A 22,234-nucleotide genomic window follows, 5' to 3' on the forward strand; every position below is an offset into this window, starting at 1 on the left:
TGTACTGTCTTGATAAAAAATTGAAAATCAAAGCAACAGGAGAAATTGCTGTTAATTTGGCAGCGGAAACCGACAACACGCTTGGCTCACCTCATTATATTTAATTGCAGTCGAAAAATCAACAATAATTATAAAAACTGGAATAATTTATAAATTTTTGAAATTTTTTTCAACAAAAAAAAGGTTTTTCTCAAGAAAACTCTCTAATTACTGTATTTTCCAGGGTTAATGATTTTAAAACTAATTTTAAATATAATTCCAAATATTTATGTTTATTTTAAGTCAAAAATCAGCCAAAAATCTTGAAAACTGAGTGAGTTGCAAATTTTTGAAAAAATTTTCCAAAAAACATTTTTCTTAATTTTTTTTCCGAAAATTTTCCAAAAATCTATAAAAACTCATTTTTCGGGTTTACCGCACCAATACCTTTAAAGTAACACCCATTACGCCTAGTTTCCGGTGAAATTGAGTCCCGACACAGCTGAAACCATAGCTACAGTACCCAGCGTGGTGGGACCCAAAAACTCAAAATCGACGGAACCTAGGCATGATGGGGGTTGTTTTGAAGGTATTACTGAGTTAAATCTATACTTTCTGAATTGAACAATTTAGGAGCAAAAATCAAGAAAAATTTCAGGAAAACAATTTTTTTCGAAAATCCATAACTTTTCAAAATTTCATGAAATTTCCGGAATTACTGTATGTTCCGGTGAGGTTTTTGTTTTCAACCAAATTTTAATAATAGTCCAAATATTTTTGCACAGTTTACACAAAAAATCAGCAAATAACCTTGAAAACTGAAAGAGTTGCAAATTTTTGAAAATTTTTTCCAAAAAAAAAATTCTTTTCAATTTTTTTCTCCTAAACATTTCCAAAAACCTATAAAAACTCATTTTTCGGGTTTACCGCACCAATACCTTTAAAATAACACCCATCACGCCTAGTGTCCGGTGAAATTGAGTCCCGACACAGCTGAAGCCATAGCTACAGTACCCAGCGTGGTGGGACCCAAATACTCAAAATCGTCCGAACCTGGGCATGATGGGGGTCATTTTGAAGGTCTTGGTGAGCTGAACCCATCTTTTGTAAATTGAATAATTTAGGGGCAACCTCATTGAAAATTTTCAAAAAAATAATTTTTAAAAAACCTTTTTTTTTGAAAAATTTTCCCAAAAAAATCATTTCCAAATATATGCATATAAACTATGTTTTAATTTCATTTTTCCTCCCACAATAAAACCTAAATTCTCTGCACCCTCTTCCATTTCCACACTCTCTCCATCTCGCGTGGGGCGCCGTCAGCTTTTCCTCTATATTTTGTCTTTGGTTGTCTGCGTCTCTCCGGGGTTTCAGTGCTCACTCACGGGTTGGCGTGCTCCGAGAGCCAACACACACCACCAACTTTCGCTCCCACCGCTTATCCTTTTCAATTTTTGATTTATTTTCGAAATTTTCCAGGAATTTTCTGGATTTTTATCGATTTCTTTAAAGGATTTTTGCAATGGAAATTGGGAAATTTTATTTCTTACACAATTTATGATTTTTTCATACATAATTCAAAAAATTTTGCAAAAAAAAATTCTGCCTTAAAGCCTTAAAGCAATTTTCCACCGATTTTCATTGATATTTTGGGTCCCGCCACGAAAACTTCTGGGTTAGGGGTATAGTTTTTCATTGGTAGACAAATATATTTCAAACATTTTAAATAAAATTTATTACGCAATTTTGAAAATTCGGGAAAGATATGGATTTTCGAAAAGTTTCGAAGAAAAATTGGTTTTTTTTAAATTTTTCTGAATTTTTTCAATCAGCTTTTGTTCCTAAACTTTTTATTTTACAAGATATGGATTCAGCTCACCAAGACCTTCAAAATGACCCCCATCATGCCCAGGTTCCGGCGATTTTGAGTTTTTGGGTCCCACCACGCTGGGTACTGTAGCTATGGTTTCAGCTGTGTCGGCACTCAATTTCAGCGAAAACTAGGCATGATGGGTGTTATTTTAAAGGTCTCGGTGCGGTAAACCCAAAAAATGAAGGTTTTTTTTCAATTTTTGGAAAGTTTAAGAGGAAAAAAATTTTGAAAAAAATTGTTTCAAAAAAAATCTCAAAAATTTGCAACTCTCTCAGTTTTTAAGATTTTCGGCAGATTTTTTGCTTACAATGTGCATAAATATTTGGAATTTTATTTAACATTTGTTTCAAAATTTGAAACCCCGGAAAATACAGTAGTCTAAAAGTTTTCGTTGCGGAAGCCTTGAGAGTCCTGGAGTTAGAAATCTATTGTTTTCAAACCTCTGTAACTTTTTCAGTTTTCGGCGGTTTTAAGCCAGTTTTTGGCTGAAAGTGCCTAAACTTTTATATTTTAAGAAAAACTATATTTTAAAGTAAAATCTCAAAAATGTCAAAAATAATTTGTATCTGAAAAAAAATTTCCCCCCAAAAAAAATTTTTTTTTCGATTTTTATTTTTTTTTTCTCTCCACAATTTTCTCATCAAATGACAACAGTTTCAATTCAATTCATTCAAGAAGAAGAAAAAAACCATTACTAACCATACATAAAACCATGTGACCGTACCTGTTTTCTCTGGGTTACTCTTTCTCTGAGTGTCTGCGTCTCTCACTGCCTCTCTATTGTCTTTTTTTTTGTTTAACGATGACTAATGTTTGACTGTGCGGTGATGTAGTGTGCGTTTCAATATATAGTTTTTCCATGGGTTTTGAGATTTTTTATTGATTTTTGTAGTTTTGAATTTTTTTGAAATATAATTTTTCCATTGGTTTTGAAACTTTTGTAACTTGGTCAGTTTTAGATATTTTTTCTGTGATTTAAAAATTTATTTGCAGAAAATAGTACGTACTTTTTGATAGAATACTCTGGAAATTAGGAAAAATTTAAATTTTTTTTTTCTTCAAAAAAAAATTTTTGGGCAATTTAGTCAATTTTCAATATTTTTTATTATTATTTAAAATTCATGTAATGCTAAATTATATACTCTAAAATTTTTAAGTTTATTTTTTTTTTTGAAATAATTTTCAACATAGGATTTTTTTTTAATCAAACTTTTAAAATTTGGTCAATTTTCAACTTTAAAAAAATTTTGAAAATTTTAAAAATTGAATTTTTGCATTAAAATTCTTAACTTGGTTTGTTTCTATTATTTTAGAAAATGAACTAATAGCTCCAACTAAAAATAAATTTCCATTCGAGACCCTTATCAGCTAGTTTCCTACTGTGTGTGCTCTGCCTATTTCGATCGATTTTGCCACACAATTCAACTGATAACAACTTTAATTTCCGCTTTTTCTTCTCCTTTTTTTGCTGAAAATTTCAGTTTCCCAGGTTGAAAAATTTTTTTGGTCTAAAAATTTTAGAAAGTCTACAGAAAAGTCACAACAAACTTGGAAACTGAAACTCGAAATGTGAATTTTCAAATTTGGCTCGCTGAGAGCTTTCATTTGACACCCATCATGCCTAGGTTCCACCCATTTTGAAATTTCTGGGTCCTACCACGAATGGGGTACTGTAGTTTTCGTGGTGGGACCCGAATGGCTAAAATTCAAACGTAAAAACAGTTAGTTCAAAGCCAAAATCAATGATTTTCGAATTTATAAAATTTTTAGAAATTGTGGATTTTTTGAAATTTTCGAAACTTTTCGAAAATCATTAACTTTGTCAGTTTTTGAGATTTTTGGCTGATTTTTGTCTTAAAATTTAGGTATAATATTTTTTAACGTTTGAAAATTAATTTAAAAATTTATGGTTTTGAAACGACAGTAGCCCAGCAGTTTTTGTGGCAGAACCCAATTTTCAAATAAATACACAATTTTTTGTAAAATTTCAAAATTTCGTAACTTTGTCAGTTTTTGAGATTTTTGGTTGATTTTTGTTTTTAAAAATGATTAAACTCTGGTTAATTAAAAAAGTGTCACTCAACATAGATTTGTCCCGTAGCTACAGTAACCCAACGGATTTTCGTGGCGAGACCCAATTTTTTCAAAAAATGTTCATACTCTGCGGACTATAGTCAATACGGGGTTCATCCAAAAGCTCTCATTGCGCTGAATCTAAGTTTCGCAACAAATTATATTTATTTTATAAAACTAAGAATTCCTCAGATTTTGCCCACCCCTTGGCCCAATTTTTCCGGTTTTCTTCTTTGTGGGAAAACTCGTTGGTTATTCATATGATAGCAATATATATTTATATAAATGTTGTTAAATCATGACATGTTAGGTGTGAATAGGACGATGTGAATCACTTTTTTTTGGTTTTTCTCTATGTTTTCTTGCTATTTTTGGAATAAAAAAATTTTTCCAAAAAAAAAAAGGTTTTTGAAATTTTTTTTCGGTTAAAAAATAATTAATTATTGTTTAAAATAGTTTATTATTTCAGAAATACTACTGATAAGCTTCAGAAAATTTCAAAAATCCAAAAAGTTGGCTCAATATGCTGAAAATCTTCGGAGACAAGAAGGGGAAGGAGAAAAAAGGTATTGGGATGTTTTTTTTCGAATTTATTGATTTTATTGATTTTTTATTAAATTTTTACAGGAAAAAATAACAATAATGTGAATGAAAAACGTCCAGCGTCGGCACAAAGCTCAAATGGCACAGAGGTAGGTTTCTCTGTAGATTTTGGTTCAGTATAGAATTTAAAATTTTTATAAAGTTTGTGAAGACTTGTGCTACATTTTAATTTAAAAATCAAAGAAAAATCGTTAAAATCGACAAATTTACGGATTTTTGAAAATCCGAAAGTTTTGGAAAAAAAACTTTTTTTTTGAATTTTTCGAAATCTTGTTACTTTTTCAGTTTTTCAGATTTTCACCTGAATTTTTATTTTAAATGTCTGTAAAATTAAATATTTTCTTTTTATAAAATTTTTTAACAAAACAGCGCAAAGAAATGCAGTATCCGAGACTTTTAATGGCAGTACTCCAAACTTTTTGGGTCCCGCCGCGGAAACTCCTGGGTTACTGTAGATTCTGGTTCTTTAAAACATTTGAAATTTGCATAACATTTTTGAAAACTTGGGCTACGTTTTAAGTTAAAAATCAAAGAAAAATATCAGATTTTGACTAATTTACGAAAATTTGAAAATTTGAAAAAAAAAACATTTTTTTGGAAATTTTAATTTTCATTTCCATAAATTTATTTTTTTAAGGCTTTGTCAATTTTAAAATTTTACTGTTTTTTCTACTGTTTTTAGCTTTTTTTTCTTGAAAATAACAAAAAATGTTATTATTAACGTTCATTTAAAATTATTTACAAAAAAAAAGAAAAAATGTTCAGAAAAAAATGTCCAAAAAACTTTTTTTTCCCCAAAAGTTCCAATACTCTCCAAAATCCTCCCCAATGCTCCAAATCATGAAAAAGAGCATTTCATGATGTAGATCTCCACGTACTGATGTCTTAATAAACCTGTCAAGTGAGTGGTATGGGTCACCCCACTTAACACACAAACCTCCCCCGTCCGCCTCTCAAATGTACACATAACGTTCATTTTCTTGGTTTTTTGAGCAAAAAGTGAAAAGAGATATTCTTGGAAATTTTGAAATTTTATTGTTCTGTGCGACTTCGCACGTTTTAGTTATGATAACTTTTCGGAAAAAAAATTTCCGAAAAAAACTTTTTTTTGAACGTTTTTCAATTTTTTTTAGTTTGTATTTTGTAGAATTTTGTGAAAATTTTTATTTCAAAAAATACATTTGAAATATTTTACACAGTTTAATTAAAAAACTTGTTGAAAATCTCAAAAACTGACAAAGTTACGAACTTTTGAAATTTTCACGAAAAAAAATTTTTTTTTGAAAGTTGGGTCCCGCCACGAAAGCTCGTAGCGCACTGTAGTTTTGATGTATTTTGTTGTTTAATAATTTTTATTAAATTTTTCAAAAATTTAACTAAATTCAAAAACAAAAATCAGCTGAAAATCTTAAAAACTGGCAAAGTTACGAATTTTTGAAAAATCACAAAAAACAATTTTTTGAAAATTGGGTCCCACCACGAAAACTCTTGGTGTATCGTAGGTTTACGGCTAAACAAATTTGTTTGATTTTTTCCAAATTTGTAAATGTTTTACCTAAATTTTGAAACAAAAATTAACTAAAAATCTCAAAAACTGACAAAGTTATGAATTTTTGAAAGTCACATAAAAAATCTTTTTTTGAAAATTGGGTCCCGCCACAACTTTTTGGTTACTGTAGTTTCTGAGGTTTTTTTGTATTTTTTAAATTTTTTCAATTTAATCAGTAGTTGTAGTTGAGCTATATATTAAAACAAGAATCATTAAAAAATATCAAAAACTGACCAAGTTATGAATTGTTTAAATTTTTGAAATTTTTTTTTGCAAAAAATTCACAACTTATTCAAATTTTCTATATATAGCTAATTTTTGCTGTAAAATTCAGAAAATCCACTCAAAAATTTATGGAAAATTAATTTTCTGTCGTTGTGCTCAAACACTACAGTAACCCAAGATTTTTCGTGGCGGGACCCCACAAAAAAAATTTCCAAAAAAAAAAATTATTTTTAGAAATTATTTTTCTAAATTATTATACGTTCGTGGTTTATTTTGGGGGGGCACACAAACCAACAATAGCAAATAATAGATAAAGTGCGTCAAGTGTTGTTGAACATCGATATCCCCTCAGGCACACTTATCCCCTCTCACTCACTTGCCACCTAAAAATATCTATTTTCTGACCACTTGTTCCGTTTTCTCTGCACTTTTTTTTGTGATTTTTTGGGGTTACTGTAGTTATAGAAATAATCAAAAACCTGAGAAAAAGTTTTGGGAAAAGTTTTGAAAATTTTGGAAAATTTTTTTTTTTTGAAAAATATTATTTTTTTCTATTTTTTTTCACAATATTCACTTTTTTTTATTTTTTAACTAAAATTTTGAATTTCTGATTTTCAGACGTTCAAAATAACCCCCATCATTCCCAGGTTCTGGCGATTTTGAGTTTTTGGGTCTCACCACGCTGGGTACTGTAGCTATGGTTTCAGCTGTGTCGGAACTCAAGTTCAGCTGAAACTAGGCATGATGGGTGTTATTTTAAAGGTCTCGGTGCGGTGAACCCAAAAAAATAATTTTTAAAAAGTTTAGTTTAAAATTCACGGGAATATTTTGAAATTAGATATTTTAGGCAAAAAATCAATTCAAATTTTTCGAAAATTCGTAACTTTGTGAGTTTTTGAGGTTTTCAGATGGTTTTTGTCTTAAAATGTGGGAAATTGCTGGCTTCAACTTTACAAAAATGTCAGTTAGGTCAATTTAAATCCCTAAAAATAAAAACAAAGTCTTGAAAAAATATCCGAAAAAATTTCAAAAAAAAATTTTCTTCAAGATGTTTTCTATCATTTTTGAGTTGTTTTTTCTTTTTTCTTTTTTTCTTTGAAACCGTTATAATTCCAAAATTCGCTCCAAAATTTTCAGAAATTAAAATGCGCTGTAGATTCTCACGTGGCAGAATCAAGGCAGTCTCGTCGGTGCCACGTGGCACACCAATTTATCAGTTTTTTGAGGCTCCGGATGCAAACAATAATTACGATGAAAATGAGCACAAAATTTATAAAAAAGTTTGAGATTTTTTTTGGGAAAAAATTAAATTTTTGAAAAAAAAATTTTCGGACAAAATTTTTTTTTGATAAAAAATTGAATTTTCAGACAGATGATCACCACAGAAAGTATGTAGAAACTCTGAACAACTTTATAATTGCCACTGAAAAGCTGGGAATCGAAGGTTTGGCGAAACAGTACCGGAAACTCGATGCCCAGCAGGACTCCTCACTAACTTTTGAGGCTTTTAAGCAGAATATGCACAAAAATCGATATTCAGGTGAGTTGAAAGTTTAAAATTTGAGTTTGGCGTGAAAAGAGCTTTCAAACAAGTATAATCATGCCAGGGTTCTGAAAAAAAAAAATTTTCGGAAATTTTTAAAATTTCGAGGTCTCGCCGCGAAAAGTCCTGACTTTTTCCTGACTTTCATTTTGGGCACAAATTAGGTTATTGTATTTTTCTTCGACAATATAAATATTAATGTAATTTTTAAACAAAAAATTAGCCGCAAATCTCGAAAATTGGTGGAGTTACGGATTTTCGAAAATTTTCGAATTTTTTGAAAAATTTTTAAATTTAAAAAACCACCAAAAATGTGGTTTTTTGGAGCCGATACAGTTTTGAAACTGCGATTTCTGGATCTTTCCCGCCATTAGCTTCAATTTGACCGCCAAATTCTCCAGGCCACGCCCACTTTTGAGAGTACTGTAGTTTAACGTGGTGGAGCCCAACTTTGACGGAACCTAGTCATGATGGGTGTCATTTTGAAGGTCTCAAAGCGATAATTTTGAATTTTCACATGTTTTATTTGCTGAGGCGGAAATTACAAAAATAAGTTTTTAAAATTTTCGAAAAACAATTTTTCCAATTTTTTAAAAATTCATAACTTTGTCAGTTTTGAAGATTTTAACTTGATTTTTAGCTTAAAATGTGCGTGAAATATTTTTCTGCTGGATTAAATTGCACATTTTATAACACTTCAAAAAAGTGTTTGCAAATAAATTTTTGAAAAATTTTTTTCTTTAATATTTTTTTTTTAATTTTTCAAAAATTCATAGCTCGGTCAGTTTTCAAGGTTTTGGCCTGATTTTCAGCTCAAAATGTGCGCAAAATATTAATGTGTTTGAAAAAATACAAAAAACCATAAGCTAACAAAATTCGTTAAAGAAAATATATTCGAAAAGATGTTTTTTTTTGTTGAAAATTTAAATTTTTTCAAAAAGTCAATTTTCAGACGTGGTATGTCGCGACACTACACGAGTAAAGCTGACAATTGACAAAAGTCGATATGAGGATTATATTCATGCAAATTACGTAAAAACCAATTACCTGAGGAACACATTTATCTGCACACAAGGACCCCTTCAGCACACAATTATCGATTTTTGGAGGATGATTTTTCAGGAGAGAGCTGAGAGCATTTTGATGCTCTGCAAGTGAGTTTGGAAATTTTGAGAGCTTTCAGAAAAGCATAAACTCGATGGTTTTTGAAAAAAAAAATTTAATTTGGAACAAAATTTCAAAAAAAAATTGTTCTATGTTTTCAAAAAAAAATCTAATTGTTCCGAATTTGAAAACCAATCAATAATTCAAACTCTACTCATTGAGCCCTTCAAAATGACCCCCATATTGCCTATAATCCGACAACTTTCAAAATTTTTGGGTCTCACCACGAAGACCATCTGGGTTACTGTAGTTATGTGCTTTTTGTGGGTTTTCAGATTTTTTAGCGTTAGTTCATTTTTTTTTTTGCAAATTTTTTGTCTAAAATAAGGCGGAAATCTTTAAAACAAGCAAAGTTATGGTTTTTCGAAAATTTACGATTTTTCTTCGAAAATTATATTTTAAACTACAGTAACTCGTTGAAAATCGTGTCGAGATCCTTGGTTGGGTCCCGCAACGAAGGATACTGTAGTTTTCGTGGCGGGACCCGAACCTAGTCATGATTATACTTATTTTGAAGGTCTCATTGAGCTAAAAATAGAAATTTGAAAGTTTGCGTGTAAAAATCGACATGTATAAATCAAAAATTATAAAAGAAATTAGAATTTTCGAAATTTTTCGAAAATCCATAACTTTTCCAATTTTCCACATTTTTTGATGGTGTTTGTTTTAAAATTTGCGCAGTTCCTCGCACTACCCGAGAAAAATATTAAAAAATCAATAACTCCAGAACAATGGAAGAGGGCCGCCCGAAATGCGTCGGCTACTGGCCATCACTTGGCGTAACAGAAACATACGGGTGCATACGTGTCACAAATATGGGCGAATCGTCCGATGAATTTGAAATTTGCAATTTAGCAGTGACATTTGTGCCTGACAATGTGCCGGTCGATGAGCAGCCCGCAAATTTGAAGGAGCTCAGAGTTAACCTGATTAAATGGCCAAAGTGAGTTAATTTTTTGGAAAATTTTGAAGAAATTAGGGAAAACACACGAAAAATCGATAATTTCAGCGAAAACGCTGAGAAAAATCGATCATTTAGCACAAATTTACACAATTTTCCGAAAAATCAATAAAGCAAAAAAATTATCGATTTTGAAGGAAATTATTGATTTTTTTTTTGAATTTTTTTTTTTTGGAAAATTGACATTTTTCTTCAAATTTCACAACTTTCTTTCTTGCAGTTGGCCGGACCGCGGTGTGCCCGACGAAAAATGTCATACAGTACCCCAGCGGCTGTTGGCTCAGGTGCGGCACGGCCCTTGTGTGGTACATTGCTCCGCCGGGATTGGAAGGACCGGTTGTGTAGTTGCTCTGGAATTCGCTTATAATAAATTGGATAGAGGACTGAAAGTAGACTTTGAGGAGGTAAGGATTTGAGGGAAAATTCGAAAATTCTTGAAAAAAAAATTTTGTTTTGGATTTTTTTCTTACAATTTCGGATTTCAAGAAACATGATGGAGATTTGTTATCAGTTCCCGGAAGCGTTTAAAATGACCCCCATCATGACCAGGTTCCGACGATTTTGAGTTTTCGGGTCCCGCCACGCTGGGTACTGTAGCTATGGTTTCAGCTGTGTCGGAACTCAATTTCAGCGGAAACTGGGCATGTTGGGTGTCATTTAAAAGGCATTGATAGGCTGAATTCTATTTTACTCTCAAAAATTTTTTAAAAAATCCTTAAAAAATAAAATTTAGAGAAAAATGCTTTTTTTTTTTTGAAAATTTAAAGAAAAGTTTTTTTTTCGAATTTTTACTTTTGCAAACTAATTTTTGAAAATTTGAATCTAGCTCACCGAGACCTTTAAAATGACCCCCATCATGACCAGGTTCCGACGATTTTAAGTTTTTGGGTCCCGCCACGCTGGGTACTGTAGCTATGGTTTCGGCTGTGTCTAAACTTAAAATAGACGGAACCTAGGCATGTTGGGGGTCATTCTGAAGCCACGAAGTGCTGAACTTTAATTTTTTAACTTTAAAGTAGTAGTTGTGGCCTAAAAAATTTTGCCCGGGTTTTCTAGGCCACCAATTTCAAATCGCCGTAACTTGGCTTAAAATCGATATTTTTGAATTCTGAAAAATCCCATCGATTTATTGATTTTTCGTCTATCAATTAATTTTTTAAATTTTAATTTCAGATCATAACAGAACTCCGAAAACAGCGCGCCCAATGCATTCAAACAGAAATTCAATACCTCTACATCCATCGTGTCATGATTGCCTTCGCACGCGGGGAGACGGACGTTTCGGAGAAGGCTTTGGCAGCTGCCGACGCATTTTTGAAGTCTTATGATGAACATTTGAAGAAAATTTGAATATTTCTTGCCGTAAAAAATTTTTTTTGAAAATTTTTTTTTTTTTTGAAAATTTTTTTAAAATTTTTTCGAAAAATAATTTTTTAATATTTCTATTTTATCGATTATTTCTCCAGACTTTTTATTGATTTTTGCAAAAACCGGTGTCCCATTTTCCCCCAAAACGCTTTTATATCAATTCTCAGAGCCCCCATTATTGATTTTTGGTACTTTTCCGCTAGTCAAATGAATTTTTCCTTATTTTTCCAATTTTTTCCAAATTTTTTTCAGATTCTTTATTACAGATCAACCATGTGATAAATGTGTCAGTCAGTCACTTGCCACATTTTTTTTTCAAAAATTTTGATAAGAATTCCGGTGATAAGGAGGGGTTCTAGTGTAGTTTTGATGAAAAACTGTCATTTTTTAATGTTTCGTGACTAATTGGGTGCAGTTCGACTCGGTTTTGACGTTTTTCCTAATTATTTTTGAATCAAAACCGTATAAATTAGGTTGTGTACCTTTAAAATTGTCATGTTCGCTTCGAAACCCACTTTTTTCACACTTTTCTAATAATATTTGAATTCAGCACACTGAGACCTTCAAAATAAGTATAATCATGACTAGGTTTGAGTCCCGCCACGAAAAGTACAGTACCCTTCGTTGCGGGACCCAATTTTCGCGGAGAGACCCCAAAATGACGGAGCCTAGCCGATATGGGGCTTGTTTGAAAGCTCTGGAAACGCTGATTTTGAAAGTTCAAATTTCAAGGGTCTCGAAACGATATTCACCAAGTTATGGTAGTTTTAATGTAGAATTTTTTGGAAAAAAATCGAAAATTTTCGAAAATCCATAACTTTGTTAATTTTCAAGTTTTAAAATTGGTTTTAGTCTCAAAAATTTGGAAATTTTACTGAAAATATGAGAAAAATCATTTCGCCGCAAAAAAAAACACAAAACTACAGTAACCCAGTAGGTTTTCGTGGCGGGACCCAAATGTTTTCGATTTTCGTAAATTTCACCGTAATATAGCCGATATTGGGGTCATTTTGAAGGTCTAAGCGTGACAAATTCGAATTTTCACGAAAAATTCGGTTTTAATCATTTTTGAAATTTTTTTTGGAAAAAAAATTATTTATAAAAAAATTATTTCTCAAAAATTTTGTTAGTTTTTTTTTTCTTGCACAATGTTTCCAGTTCTCGTGCTTTTTGGCCTCAAAACGTGCTAAAATTTAAAGGCGCATGGCTTGCGTCATCATCAAATTTCCGTTTCAAAACTAGTTTTTTTTTCCAAGTATTCCTCGTAAATAAGGGAAGATTCGATTTGAATAAATTTCCACCAAACTCACACATACACATTTTCTCTGCGTTCTCTTCACTCTCTTTCTCTCCCCAGAGAGAGAGAGAGAGAGACCGAGAGACACAGACGATGAGAGAGTATCGACTTGGCCAGTGGCTGGCGGGCGGCTGGGCGGTGCGAGAGAGCACGACTTAGCGTGCTAAAAGTGTGGAGACGCAGACGGTTTATGCGCACACACACACAGCGGGGAGGCACCCGCGCTCGTTTTTCACATTTTTCGTCAATATTTTGCAGTGTTGTGTGCACCCGGAGGCACCAACCCCGAGGCACCCCGTTTTGTGAAAAGCTTTAAATTTATTGATTTTTGTGGTTTTTATGGTTTTTTGACCGGAAAAATAAGTTTTAAATTGAAAAATCGATTTAAAAAAGCGGTACGGTAGGCTTAAAGGCGCATAGCTTGAAAAATTTTCGAGGAACCTTTGGAAAATTTAGTTTTGCTCAGTTTTTCTCAATTTTTTCTGAATTTCAGATGATTTTCCATCGTTTTTTGCCTTTTTCGATGCAATTTTATTCGTGTTTGCATTAAAATTCAACAAAAACCCGAAAAATTTGATTACGGTAGGCTTAAAGGCGCATAGCTCGGAAAATTTTCAAGGAATCTTTAAAAAATTAAATTTTGCCCAGTTTTTCTCAGTTTTTCTGAGTTATAGTTGATTTTTCAGCATTTTTTGGCTTTTTCGATGCAATTTTATTCGTTTTTGCATTAAAATTCAACAAAAACCCGAAAAATTTGATTACTGTAGGCTTAAAGGCGCATAGCTTGAAAATTTCGCGAAAAACTTTGTTTTTATACTGTTTTGTATACGAATTTTGTGAGGAAACCAGTTTTTCGATGGTTTTTTTTCTCGTTTTTCTCAAAACATAGAACTTTGTGCTCTTTTCTCTGGCTTTTCCATCTTAGAAATGAGCATTTTCTAGTTTTTGCTCATTTTTCGTGTGTAAATTTTAATTTTTATTTGTTTTCCTTAATTTTGTTTTAATTTTCTTGATTTTTCTCTTGAAACATCGATAAAAATCCATTAGATACCATTAAAATCCAATAAAAACCAAAAAACAAAATCTTTCAACCGTAATCCATTAAAGGCGCATGCCTTTATTTGTTCCTTGGGTCTCGAAGGGAACACCTCGTGTACTCCTCTCGGACAATGATTTTATGTTTAATTTTTAATTTTTATCGATTTTTATGCGAAAAAATGGATTTCCGCTCTGTTTTTTGAGATAAAAACGATTTTTAACTTGAAATCTCAATTTTCCTTTTAGTTTCAGCTGAAAAATCCTCTGAAATTCTTTTAAAAAAATCATTTTTTGCATTTTTTTGCAGTTTTCCGCCAACAAAACTCGGCATGTCGACAAAAAAGAAGACAAAGGTCCTATCGAAGAAAAAAGGCAAGATTTTGGTGCCAAAATGGAAGCTTTTCCGCGCCAAAGAGCCTGTCTTGTCGGTTTTCATGTGGGGAATCAATCATACGGTGGATCAGCTGCTTCATGTCCCTCCGCCAGGGCTTCTAATGCCAGATGACTTCAAGGCAGGTGGAAATTTGAAAAAATCACAAAAAATTGGCCTAGACGAGTGAAAATTTGAGAAAAATCGGAAGAAAAACGACGAAAAAACCAAAAATTGTAGGACACAGCTGAAATCAGTGCTACCGTAGTCAAAAATTTCGAAAAAATGCGAAAATAGGTCAATTTTGCGCGGGAAATTCAAATTTCGCACTGATTTTTCATAAAAAATCCGATTTTTCAGGCATATTCGAAAGTAAAAATCGATAATCACAATTTCAACAAAGATATTATGCCGTCACACTACAAAGTCAAAGAATACTGTCCAAATGTGTTCCGTAACCTTCGTGAGCAATTTGGTGTCGACAATTTCGAATATCTACGCTCGCTGACGTCATACGAGCCGGAGCCCGACTTGTTGGATGGCTCGGCAAAGGATTCCACGCCGAGATTCTTTATATCGTATGATAAGAAGTTTGTGATCAAGGTTTGTGTGTGGAGAAATCGAGAAAATCGTAGGATTTTGACCGAAAAAATGCGAAAATTCGGCTTCAAAGTGTGAATTTTGCCCTAAAACGCAAATTTTGGCCTAAAAACGTAAAATTTAGCCCTAAAAACGTGAATTTTAGTCCTAAAAATGTAAATTTTAGGCATAAAAACGTAAATTTTAGGCATAAAAACGTAAATTTTAAGCTTAAAAACGTGAATTTTAAGCCTAAAACCGTGAATTTTAAGCCTAAAACCGTGAATTTTAAGCCTAAAAACGTGAATTTTAGGCCTAAAAACGTAAAATTTAGCCCTAAAAACGTGAATTTTAGGCCTAAAAACGTAAATTTTAGGCCTAAAAACTTAAATTTTAAGTGTGAAACCGTGAATTTTAAGCCTAAAAACTTAAATTTTAAGCCTAAAAACCTAAATTTTAGGCCTGAAAACGTAAATTTTAAGCCTAAAAACGTAAATTTTAAGCCTAAAAATGTAAATTTTAGGCCTAAAACCGTGAATTTTAGGCCTAAAAATGTAACTTTTAGGCCTAAAAACATACATTTTGGGTCTAAAAACGTAAATTGTAGTGCTAAAAACGCAAATTAAAGCCTAAAACCTTGATTTTTAAGCCTAGAAACTTGGATTTTAGCCCTAAAAACGTGAATTTTAGGTCGTAAAAACGTGAAAATTAGGCCTAAAAACGCAGATTTCAGTGTGCTGAATTCCAATATCATCAGAAAATGTGAAAAAATTGGGTCTCGAAGCGAAAAATGCGAAAAATTACGTTTTTCAACTAAAAATTTCAAATTTTCAACCAAAACTACCCGAAATTTCAAAAAAAAAAAAAATTTTCAAAATTTCAGTCAATGGACTCCGAAGCGGTCGCCGAGCTCCACTCAGTACTCCGGAATTATCATCAATATGTCGTCGAAAAGCAAGGAAAAACCCTTTTGCCGCAATATTTGGGACTTTATAGGTAAAAAGTCGAATTCAGCTCGCCGTGGGCTTCAATTTGACACCAAAAATTCAGGAAAAATCGATAAATTTTGAAAAAAAAAATTTTTTTAAGAAACAATTTTGAAACTTTGAAATTTTTTCTGCAAAATTCTAAGTTTTCACTAAAATGTTTATATTTTTGAACTCAGCTCACCGAGAGCTTTAAAATGACCCCCATATCGGCTAGGTTCCGCCAATTTTGGGTCCCGCCGCGAAAACTACAGTACCCTTCTTGTCGGGACCCAGTTTTCGCGGCGGGACCCAGAATTGCCGGAACTTAGTCGATATGGGAGTCATTTGAAAGCTCTCGGTGAGCTGAATACGAATTTGACGCGGAAAATTTAAACAACTCGAAAATTTTTTTTTTTAAGAAAATGAATTTTTGAAAAAAAATTTTTTTTTTTTGGAAATTTTTAAATTTTTATTGAAATTTTCATACTTTCGAACTCAGCTCACCGAGAGCTTCAAAATGGCCCCCATATCGGCTAGGCTCCGTCAATTTTGGGTCTCGCCGCGAAAACTACAGTACCCTTCGTGTCGGGACCCAGTTTTCGCGGCGGGACCCAAAATCGGCGAACCTAGCGGATATGGGAGTCATTGTGAAGGTCTGAGCGAGCGGAATACAAATTTTACGAAAAAAAATTCATAAATTTTCGAAAAAAAAATTATTTTTAGAAATTGAATTCAAAAAAAAAATTTTTTTTTGGAATTTAGATTTTTTCTACCTAAATTTTATTCAATCTCTTTTTGCAATGTTTTGCAATATTTTCAGACTAACAATCGAGGGCTCAGAGACATACCTGATCGTAATGCGCAACGTGTTCGGCCGAAAGTACGGTGTCCATACAAAATTCGACCTTAAAGGATCTACAGTATCCCGTGCGGCGTCGGATAAGGAAAAAGCCAAAGATCTCCCAACACTGAAAGATAACGATTTTCTGGAACAAAACTGGAAGCTTAACCTGCCGCCAGAGGCCGGAAAACTGCTCATTGAGATGCTCACTAGTGATACGGAATGGCTCACGAGAATGCATTTGATGGATTATTCGCTGCTAGTTGGTACGGTACAAAATACCGGAAAAATGCAAAATTTCGGAAAAATCAATAATTCTTAAAATTTCGAGAAAATGTTTTTTTTGGAAATTTTCTAGATTATTTTTTCAAAGTTCCATATTTCAGAATAATTTCCAAAAATCTGAATTCAGCTCACCAGGACCTTCAAAATGACCCCCTTCATGCCTAGGTTCCGCCAATTTTGAGTTTTTGGGTCTCGCCACGCGGGGTACTGTAGCTATGGTTTCAGCTGTGTCGAAACTCGAAATTGACGGAGCCAAGGCGTGGTGGGGGTCATTTGAAAGATCTTGATGAGCTGAATTCGATTAATTAAATAATACTTTGAGAATGAAATTTTGAGTTAAAAAAATTTTGTTGAAAATTTCCAAAAAAAAAAGAATTTTTTTCGAATTTCACTTTTCTTAACTAATTTCAAAAAATTTTAATTCAGCTCACCAATACCGTTAAAATGACCCCCATCATGCCTAGGTTCCGACGAATTTCGAGAATTTGGGTCTCGCCACGCGGGGTACTGTAGCTATGGCTTCAGCTGTGTCGAAACTCGAAATTGACGCAGCCTAGGCGTGTTGGGGGTCATTTGAAAGATCTTGATGAGCTGAATTCGATTTTAATGTCAAAATATTTAGAAATCTTTTGAAAAAATTAAATTTTGAGAGAAAATTTTTTTTTGAAAATTTCCAAAAAAAAAGAATTTTTTTCGAATTTTCAATTTTCCACGCTAATTTTAAAAAATTTGAATTCAGCTCGCCAGTACCTTCAAAATGACCCCCATCATGCCCAGGTTCCGCCAATTTCGAGTTTTTGGGTCTCGCCACGCTGGGTACTGTAGCTATGGTTTCAGCTGTGTCGAAACTCAAAATTGACGCAACCTAGGCATGTTGGGGGTCATTTGAAAGGTCTTGGTGAGCTGAATTCAAATATTACAGTAGTTGTTTTCAAGAATTTCGATTTTTCAGAATTTTAAAACTGTTCCAAAAATTAAAAAAAAATTATTCCAGGTATCCACGACTGCGAACGTGCCGCCCAAGAAGCCGCCAATCGTCCCGTAGAACAAAACAGTGAAGAATCGGGCGACGAGCTCGCCCCGACGCCCCCAGACTCGCCGATCCCGTCAACGGGCGGCGCATTTCCCGGAGTTTCGGGCGGTCCCGACCTCGATGATGAATTTTACGCCATCGCAAGTCCCGCGGATTTTGAGAAAAATTTGATCTATTTTATTGGGCTCGTCGATATTCTCACCTACTACGGCATCAAGAAACGCAGTGCGACGGCCGCGAAAACTGTGAAATATGGCTCAGATGCCGAGAATATTAGCACTGTTAAACCGGAACAGGTGCGGATTTGCGGAATTGCAAAAAAAAATGGAAAAAATCCCGAAATTTTGAGGATTTTTGGAGAAAAATTGAGATTTTTTTGGAAATTTCTTAATTTTTTTGATTTGTAGTGTAATTTTCTTTTCCAGCACACTGAGAGCTTCAATGTAACCCCAATATCGGCTTTTTTCCGCCATTTTTGACACATTTTGGGTCCTGCCACGAAAACTACAGTACCCCTTTCGTGGTGGGACCCGAAATTCTCAAAGTCGGCGGAATATAGGCATGTTGGAGGTCATTTGAATGGGTTCGGTGAGCTGAATTCAAATTTAATGCCGACTTTAAAAAATTTACAAAAAATTGAAAAAAAAATCCCGAAAATTGACGATTTTCGGAAAAATTTGAAATTTCTCAGTTTTTTTCGAAAATTCAACTGAATTTTCAATTTTCAGTCCAATTTTTTCACTCAACACACTGAGAGGTTCAATTTGACCCCATTTTGACGATTTTCCGTCAATTTCTACACTTTTTGGGTCTCGCCACGAAAACTACAGTAACCCTTTCGTGGTGGGACCCAAAAATCTCAAAGTCGGCGGAATATAGGCATGTTGGGGGTCATTTGAAACGTCTCGGTGAGCTGAATTCAATTTTAAAAATGAGAATCTACAGAAATGGGTCTCGACGCGAAAAATGGTTTTTTTTTCGAAAATACAAAATTTTCAAAAAAAAACTTTTTTTTTTCTGAAAAATTAAAAAAACTTCTAATCTCAATTTTTTTCAGTATGCCAAACGACTCGTCGAATTCGTAAGCCGGGCTCTCAACTGACCCCGCCCACCATCTACAGTAACCCCGCCCTGCCCCGCCCCCCTTTTGCACCTTTAATTTCGCACATTGATCTCAATTTTCAATTTTTTTGTAAAAATAAGCTGAAAAGAAAAAAATATACCAAAAATTATAATTTATTTCCGATATTTTCCTGCTTTGCTCTCCCGCCCCCGTCGCCCTAAGCTCCGCCCATTTCTGACCCGCTAAAATTCCCGATTTATAATTTTTTTTTGATTTTCTCCTGAAAATTTGTCTGTAATTTATCCCCCGCTATTACCTTTATATTTTTGTGTAAAAATAAACAGTATTTGGCATGAAAATGTGAAAAATTGGGTCCCGCCACGAAAACTACTGGGATACTGTAGTTTTGCAGGGGTTTGAGCTGGATTTATTTTTCCTGGGTTATTAAGGTAATTTTACAAATTTAAAGACAAAAATTAGCTGGAAATCTCAAAAATTGACAAAGTTATGAATTTTCGAAAAAAAAAAACTTTTTGAAATAATTTCAAAATTATTTTTATTTTCCTATTTTCGCTTCGAGACCTTTATTACACTGATTTTCGTGTTCAACACGTTTTGAATTTCAAAATGACACCCATATTGCCTAGGTTTGATATACTTTGGGTCCCGACGCGAAAACTACAGTACCCCCCGGGGCTTTCGTGGTGGGGTCCCGAAATTTTCAAAGTAGGCGGAATATAGGCATGTTGGGGGTTATTTGAAAGGTCTCGGTGAGTTGAAGACGAATTATGTGTCGGTTTTTAAAAATTTACGAAAAATTTGGCGATTTTTAGAAAAGTTGAAATTTCTCCTTTTTTCTAAAATACAACGATTTCTTGTTAAATTTTCAGTGTAGTTTTCTTCCTCAGCACACTGAGAGCTTCAATTTTACCCTCATATCGGCTAATTTTAACAGTTTTGGGTCCCACCATGAAAACTACAGTACCCCTTTCGTGGTGGGACCCGAAATTCTCAAAGCCGGCGGAATATAGGCATGTTGGGGGTCATTTGAAAGGTCTCGGTGAGCTGAATACGAATTTAGAGTCGATTTTTTGCCGATTTTCAAAAGTTTGCAAAAAAAATCCAGAAAATTAATTTTTTAGTATTTTTTAAATTTTTTTTTAAGGATTAAAACAATTTATGATAAAAAAGAGCAAAAATGCAAAACTTCATTCCAAAAAAAAACTCAATTATCCCTTAATAAAAGCAGCCAAAGGAATATACGGGAAAACTATAAAATTGCAAAAAAAAGCGAAAAAATCCGAACATCAAGACCAAACTGCGTACGATAAAAGCCAAAAGATCTAAATTTTGATTTTCCGGTCAAAAAGTATTTGAAAATTTGAAATTTGAATTTCCCGCCAAAAAATATTTATTACGTTTCCAGCCTCAAGATTTCAAAATATTTACAAAAAATTGAAAAAGAAAATCCAAAAAATTTTGAAATTTCTCAGTTTTTTTGAAAATTTAACTGATTTTTAGCTTTTATGGCAATTTTCTTCTTTAGCTCACTGAGAGCTTCAATTTGACCCCAATATCGGCTACTTTCCGCCATTTTTAACACTTTTTGGGTCCCGCCGCGAAAACTACAATACCCCGTGGGCTTTCGTGGTGGGATCCCAAAATCCTGGAAGTCGGCGGAATATAGGTTATTTGAAAGCTCCCGGCAAGGCAAATGCAAATTTGATGCCGATTTTTAAAAATTTACAAAAAAAATTTGAGAATTTGACGATTTAAAAAAATAAAAATTCAGATTTCTGAAAATTCCCAATTTTTCCGAAATTTCAACAGAATTTTCAATTTTTAGTGCAATTTTCTTACTCAGCTCATCGCGAGCTTCAATATGACCGCAATATCGGCTACTTTCCGCCATTTTTAACACTATATGGGTCCCGCCACGAGAACTACAGTAACCCTTTCGTGGTGGGACCCAAAATTATTAAAGTCGGCGGAATAAAGGCATGTTGGGGGTTATTTGAAAGGTCTCGGTGAGCTGAGTTCAAATTTGAAAATGAAAATTTCCAGAAATGGGTCTCGACGCGAAAAAAAAATTTGGAAAAATTTTCAAAAAAAAATTTTATAAATTTTTTTTTCAATTTTTTTTCATTTAGTTTTTTGTTTATATTCAGGTAATAGCATGTATTTTTCGAATAAAATTTTTTTTACTACCGCTGCTCACAGTGGCAATTAACCTTATCTACGTATAATGATTATTGCATAAACTAATCTAAAAATAACCGAATTTTTGACCTCTTACGTGGAAAAACCAAGAATTTCCGAGTTTTCAAAAGATGATTTTAGCTGGAAAAATCACAGATAAAAAGTAATTTTACAACAACAACGAAAAAGCAATTTCATGAAAAAATTCCAATTTCTCCTGCTAATTTTGCTCTGCTTTTCGCAATTTTCAATGGCTTTTCCGAAAAAATGCTTCGATACTAATTTGGAGGTGAGTTTTTCAGATTTTTTCGGATTTTCAGGCCATAACCCCGAATTTCAGACCCAAAACTGTGCTGCAATTGAGTTATGGTGCATCAAGTTTGACAATGAGACACGTGGCTGCACTAATGTTTTTGATTATTGTACCGAATCGGAGCCAGGGTAGGTTTTTGTGCTTTTTCGTCATGAAATTCGTGTTCTCCGTAGTTTTTCACCTCTAGAAATTAATTTTGAGCCAATTTGGTGAACATCGGCGTTTGCGTACTTTTGAAGCTACAGTAACCCGCCAAAGCAGGAACTTTTTTTTAGAATATTTTCAAGGCTTCTCGTTATGAAATTCGTGTTCTCCGTAGTTTTTTACCATATAAATTTAATTTTAGCCAATTTGATGGTTATCGGTGTTTGCGTACTTTCGGGGCTACAGTAACCCCTGCGAAATTTTGAAAAACTCAAATTTCGCGCCCGATGCCTGAGAACATGATTTTAAGGCTAGAATTTGGCGTAGAATTTGAATTTTTCAATAGTTTTCTTCAAAAAATAACTAAAAATCCACAAATTTACAATTTTTCTCAGGTGTTATCAGAGACGTGGTGTGAAATGGTGCTGCTGTCGTGATGCATTGTGCAATTTGGCGTCATCTTCAGTGTTTCTAGTTTCGACTGCTTTTTTTATTCTGATTTTTGGAATTTTCCTGTAATAAAAAAATAAAAAATTTGTTGAATTTTCTTTTTTTTTTTGGATTTTTAAATTTTTGAAAAAAAAGTCTTTTTTTGCACTAAAATGACAAATTATTAATACATCAATAACCATATTTTGGTTACTACACAGATCCCCGCCAAATCTGATCAAAACCCATTGAAAAACACGATTTTCACACAAAACATTCGGATTAGGCTCGACTATAAAAAAAATGCGGAAAACATTGAAAAATTGACACTTTTCTG

At 33.2% G+C, this 22,234-nt stretch overlaps 2 protein-coding genes across 3 annotated transcripts; both read left to right on the forward strand.

Annotated features, from left to right (window-relative positions):
- Window positions 1-4,394: 4,394 nt before the first annotated feature.
- Y48G9A.9 (Protein-tyrosine phosphatase) lies at window positions 4,395-11,567 on the forward strand. 2 transcript variants are annotated; one of them, NM_001027721.4, is made up of 7 exons: window positions 4,395-4,491; window positions 4,553-4,617; window positions 7,671-7,842; window positions 8,798-8,999; window positions 9,737-9,952; window positions 10,191-10,374; window positions 11,144-11,567. In NM_001027721.4, exons 1-7 carry the CDS (start codon window positions 4,449-4,451, stop codon window positions 11,318-11,320), a joined length of 1,059 nt encoding a protein of 352 aa, NP_001022892.1. In that variant the 5' UTR covers window positions 4,395-4,448; the 3' UTR covers window positions 11,321-11,567. The 2 variants fall into 2 exon arrangements, with proteins under 2 accessions (NP_001022892.1, NP_001022893.1); NM_001027722.3 differs by lacking the exons at window positions 4,395-4,491; window positions 4,553-4,617 and adding an exon at window positions 7,438-7,582 and having other exon boundaries at window positions 11,144-11,562.
- Window positions 11,568-13,980: 2,413 nt separating this feature from the next.
- ppk-2 (1-phosphatidylinositol-5-phosphate 4-kinase) lies at window positions 13,981-19,183 on the forward strand. Its single transcript, NM_065099.5, has 6 exons — window positions 13,981-14,185; window positions 14,404-14,646; window positions 15,506-15,618; window positions 16,411-16,697; window positions 17,711-18,045; window positions 18,807-19,183. The coding sequence occupies exons 1-6, from the start codon at window positions 14,003-14,005 to the stop codon at window positions 18,849-18,851; spliced, it is 1,206 nt and encodes a 401-aa protein (NP_497500.1). The 5' UTR covers window positions 13,981-14,002; the 3' UTR covers window positions 18,852-19,183.
- The last annotated feature ends 3,051 nt before the right edge of the window (window positions 19,184-22,234 follow it).

The sequence above is a fragment of the Caenorhabditis elegans genome, chromosome III, assembly GCF_000002985.6.
Source record: "Caenorhabditis elegans chromosome III".
In the NCBI taxonomy this organism is placed as follows: Eukaryota; Metazoa; Nematoda; class Chromadorea; order Rhabditida; family Rhabditidae; genus Caenorhabditis; species Caenorhabditis elegans.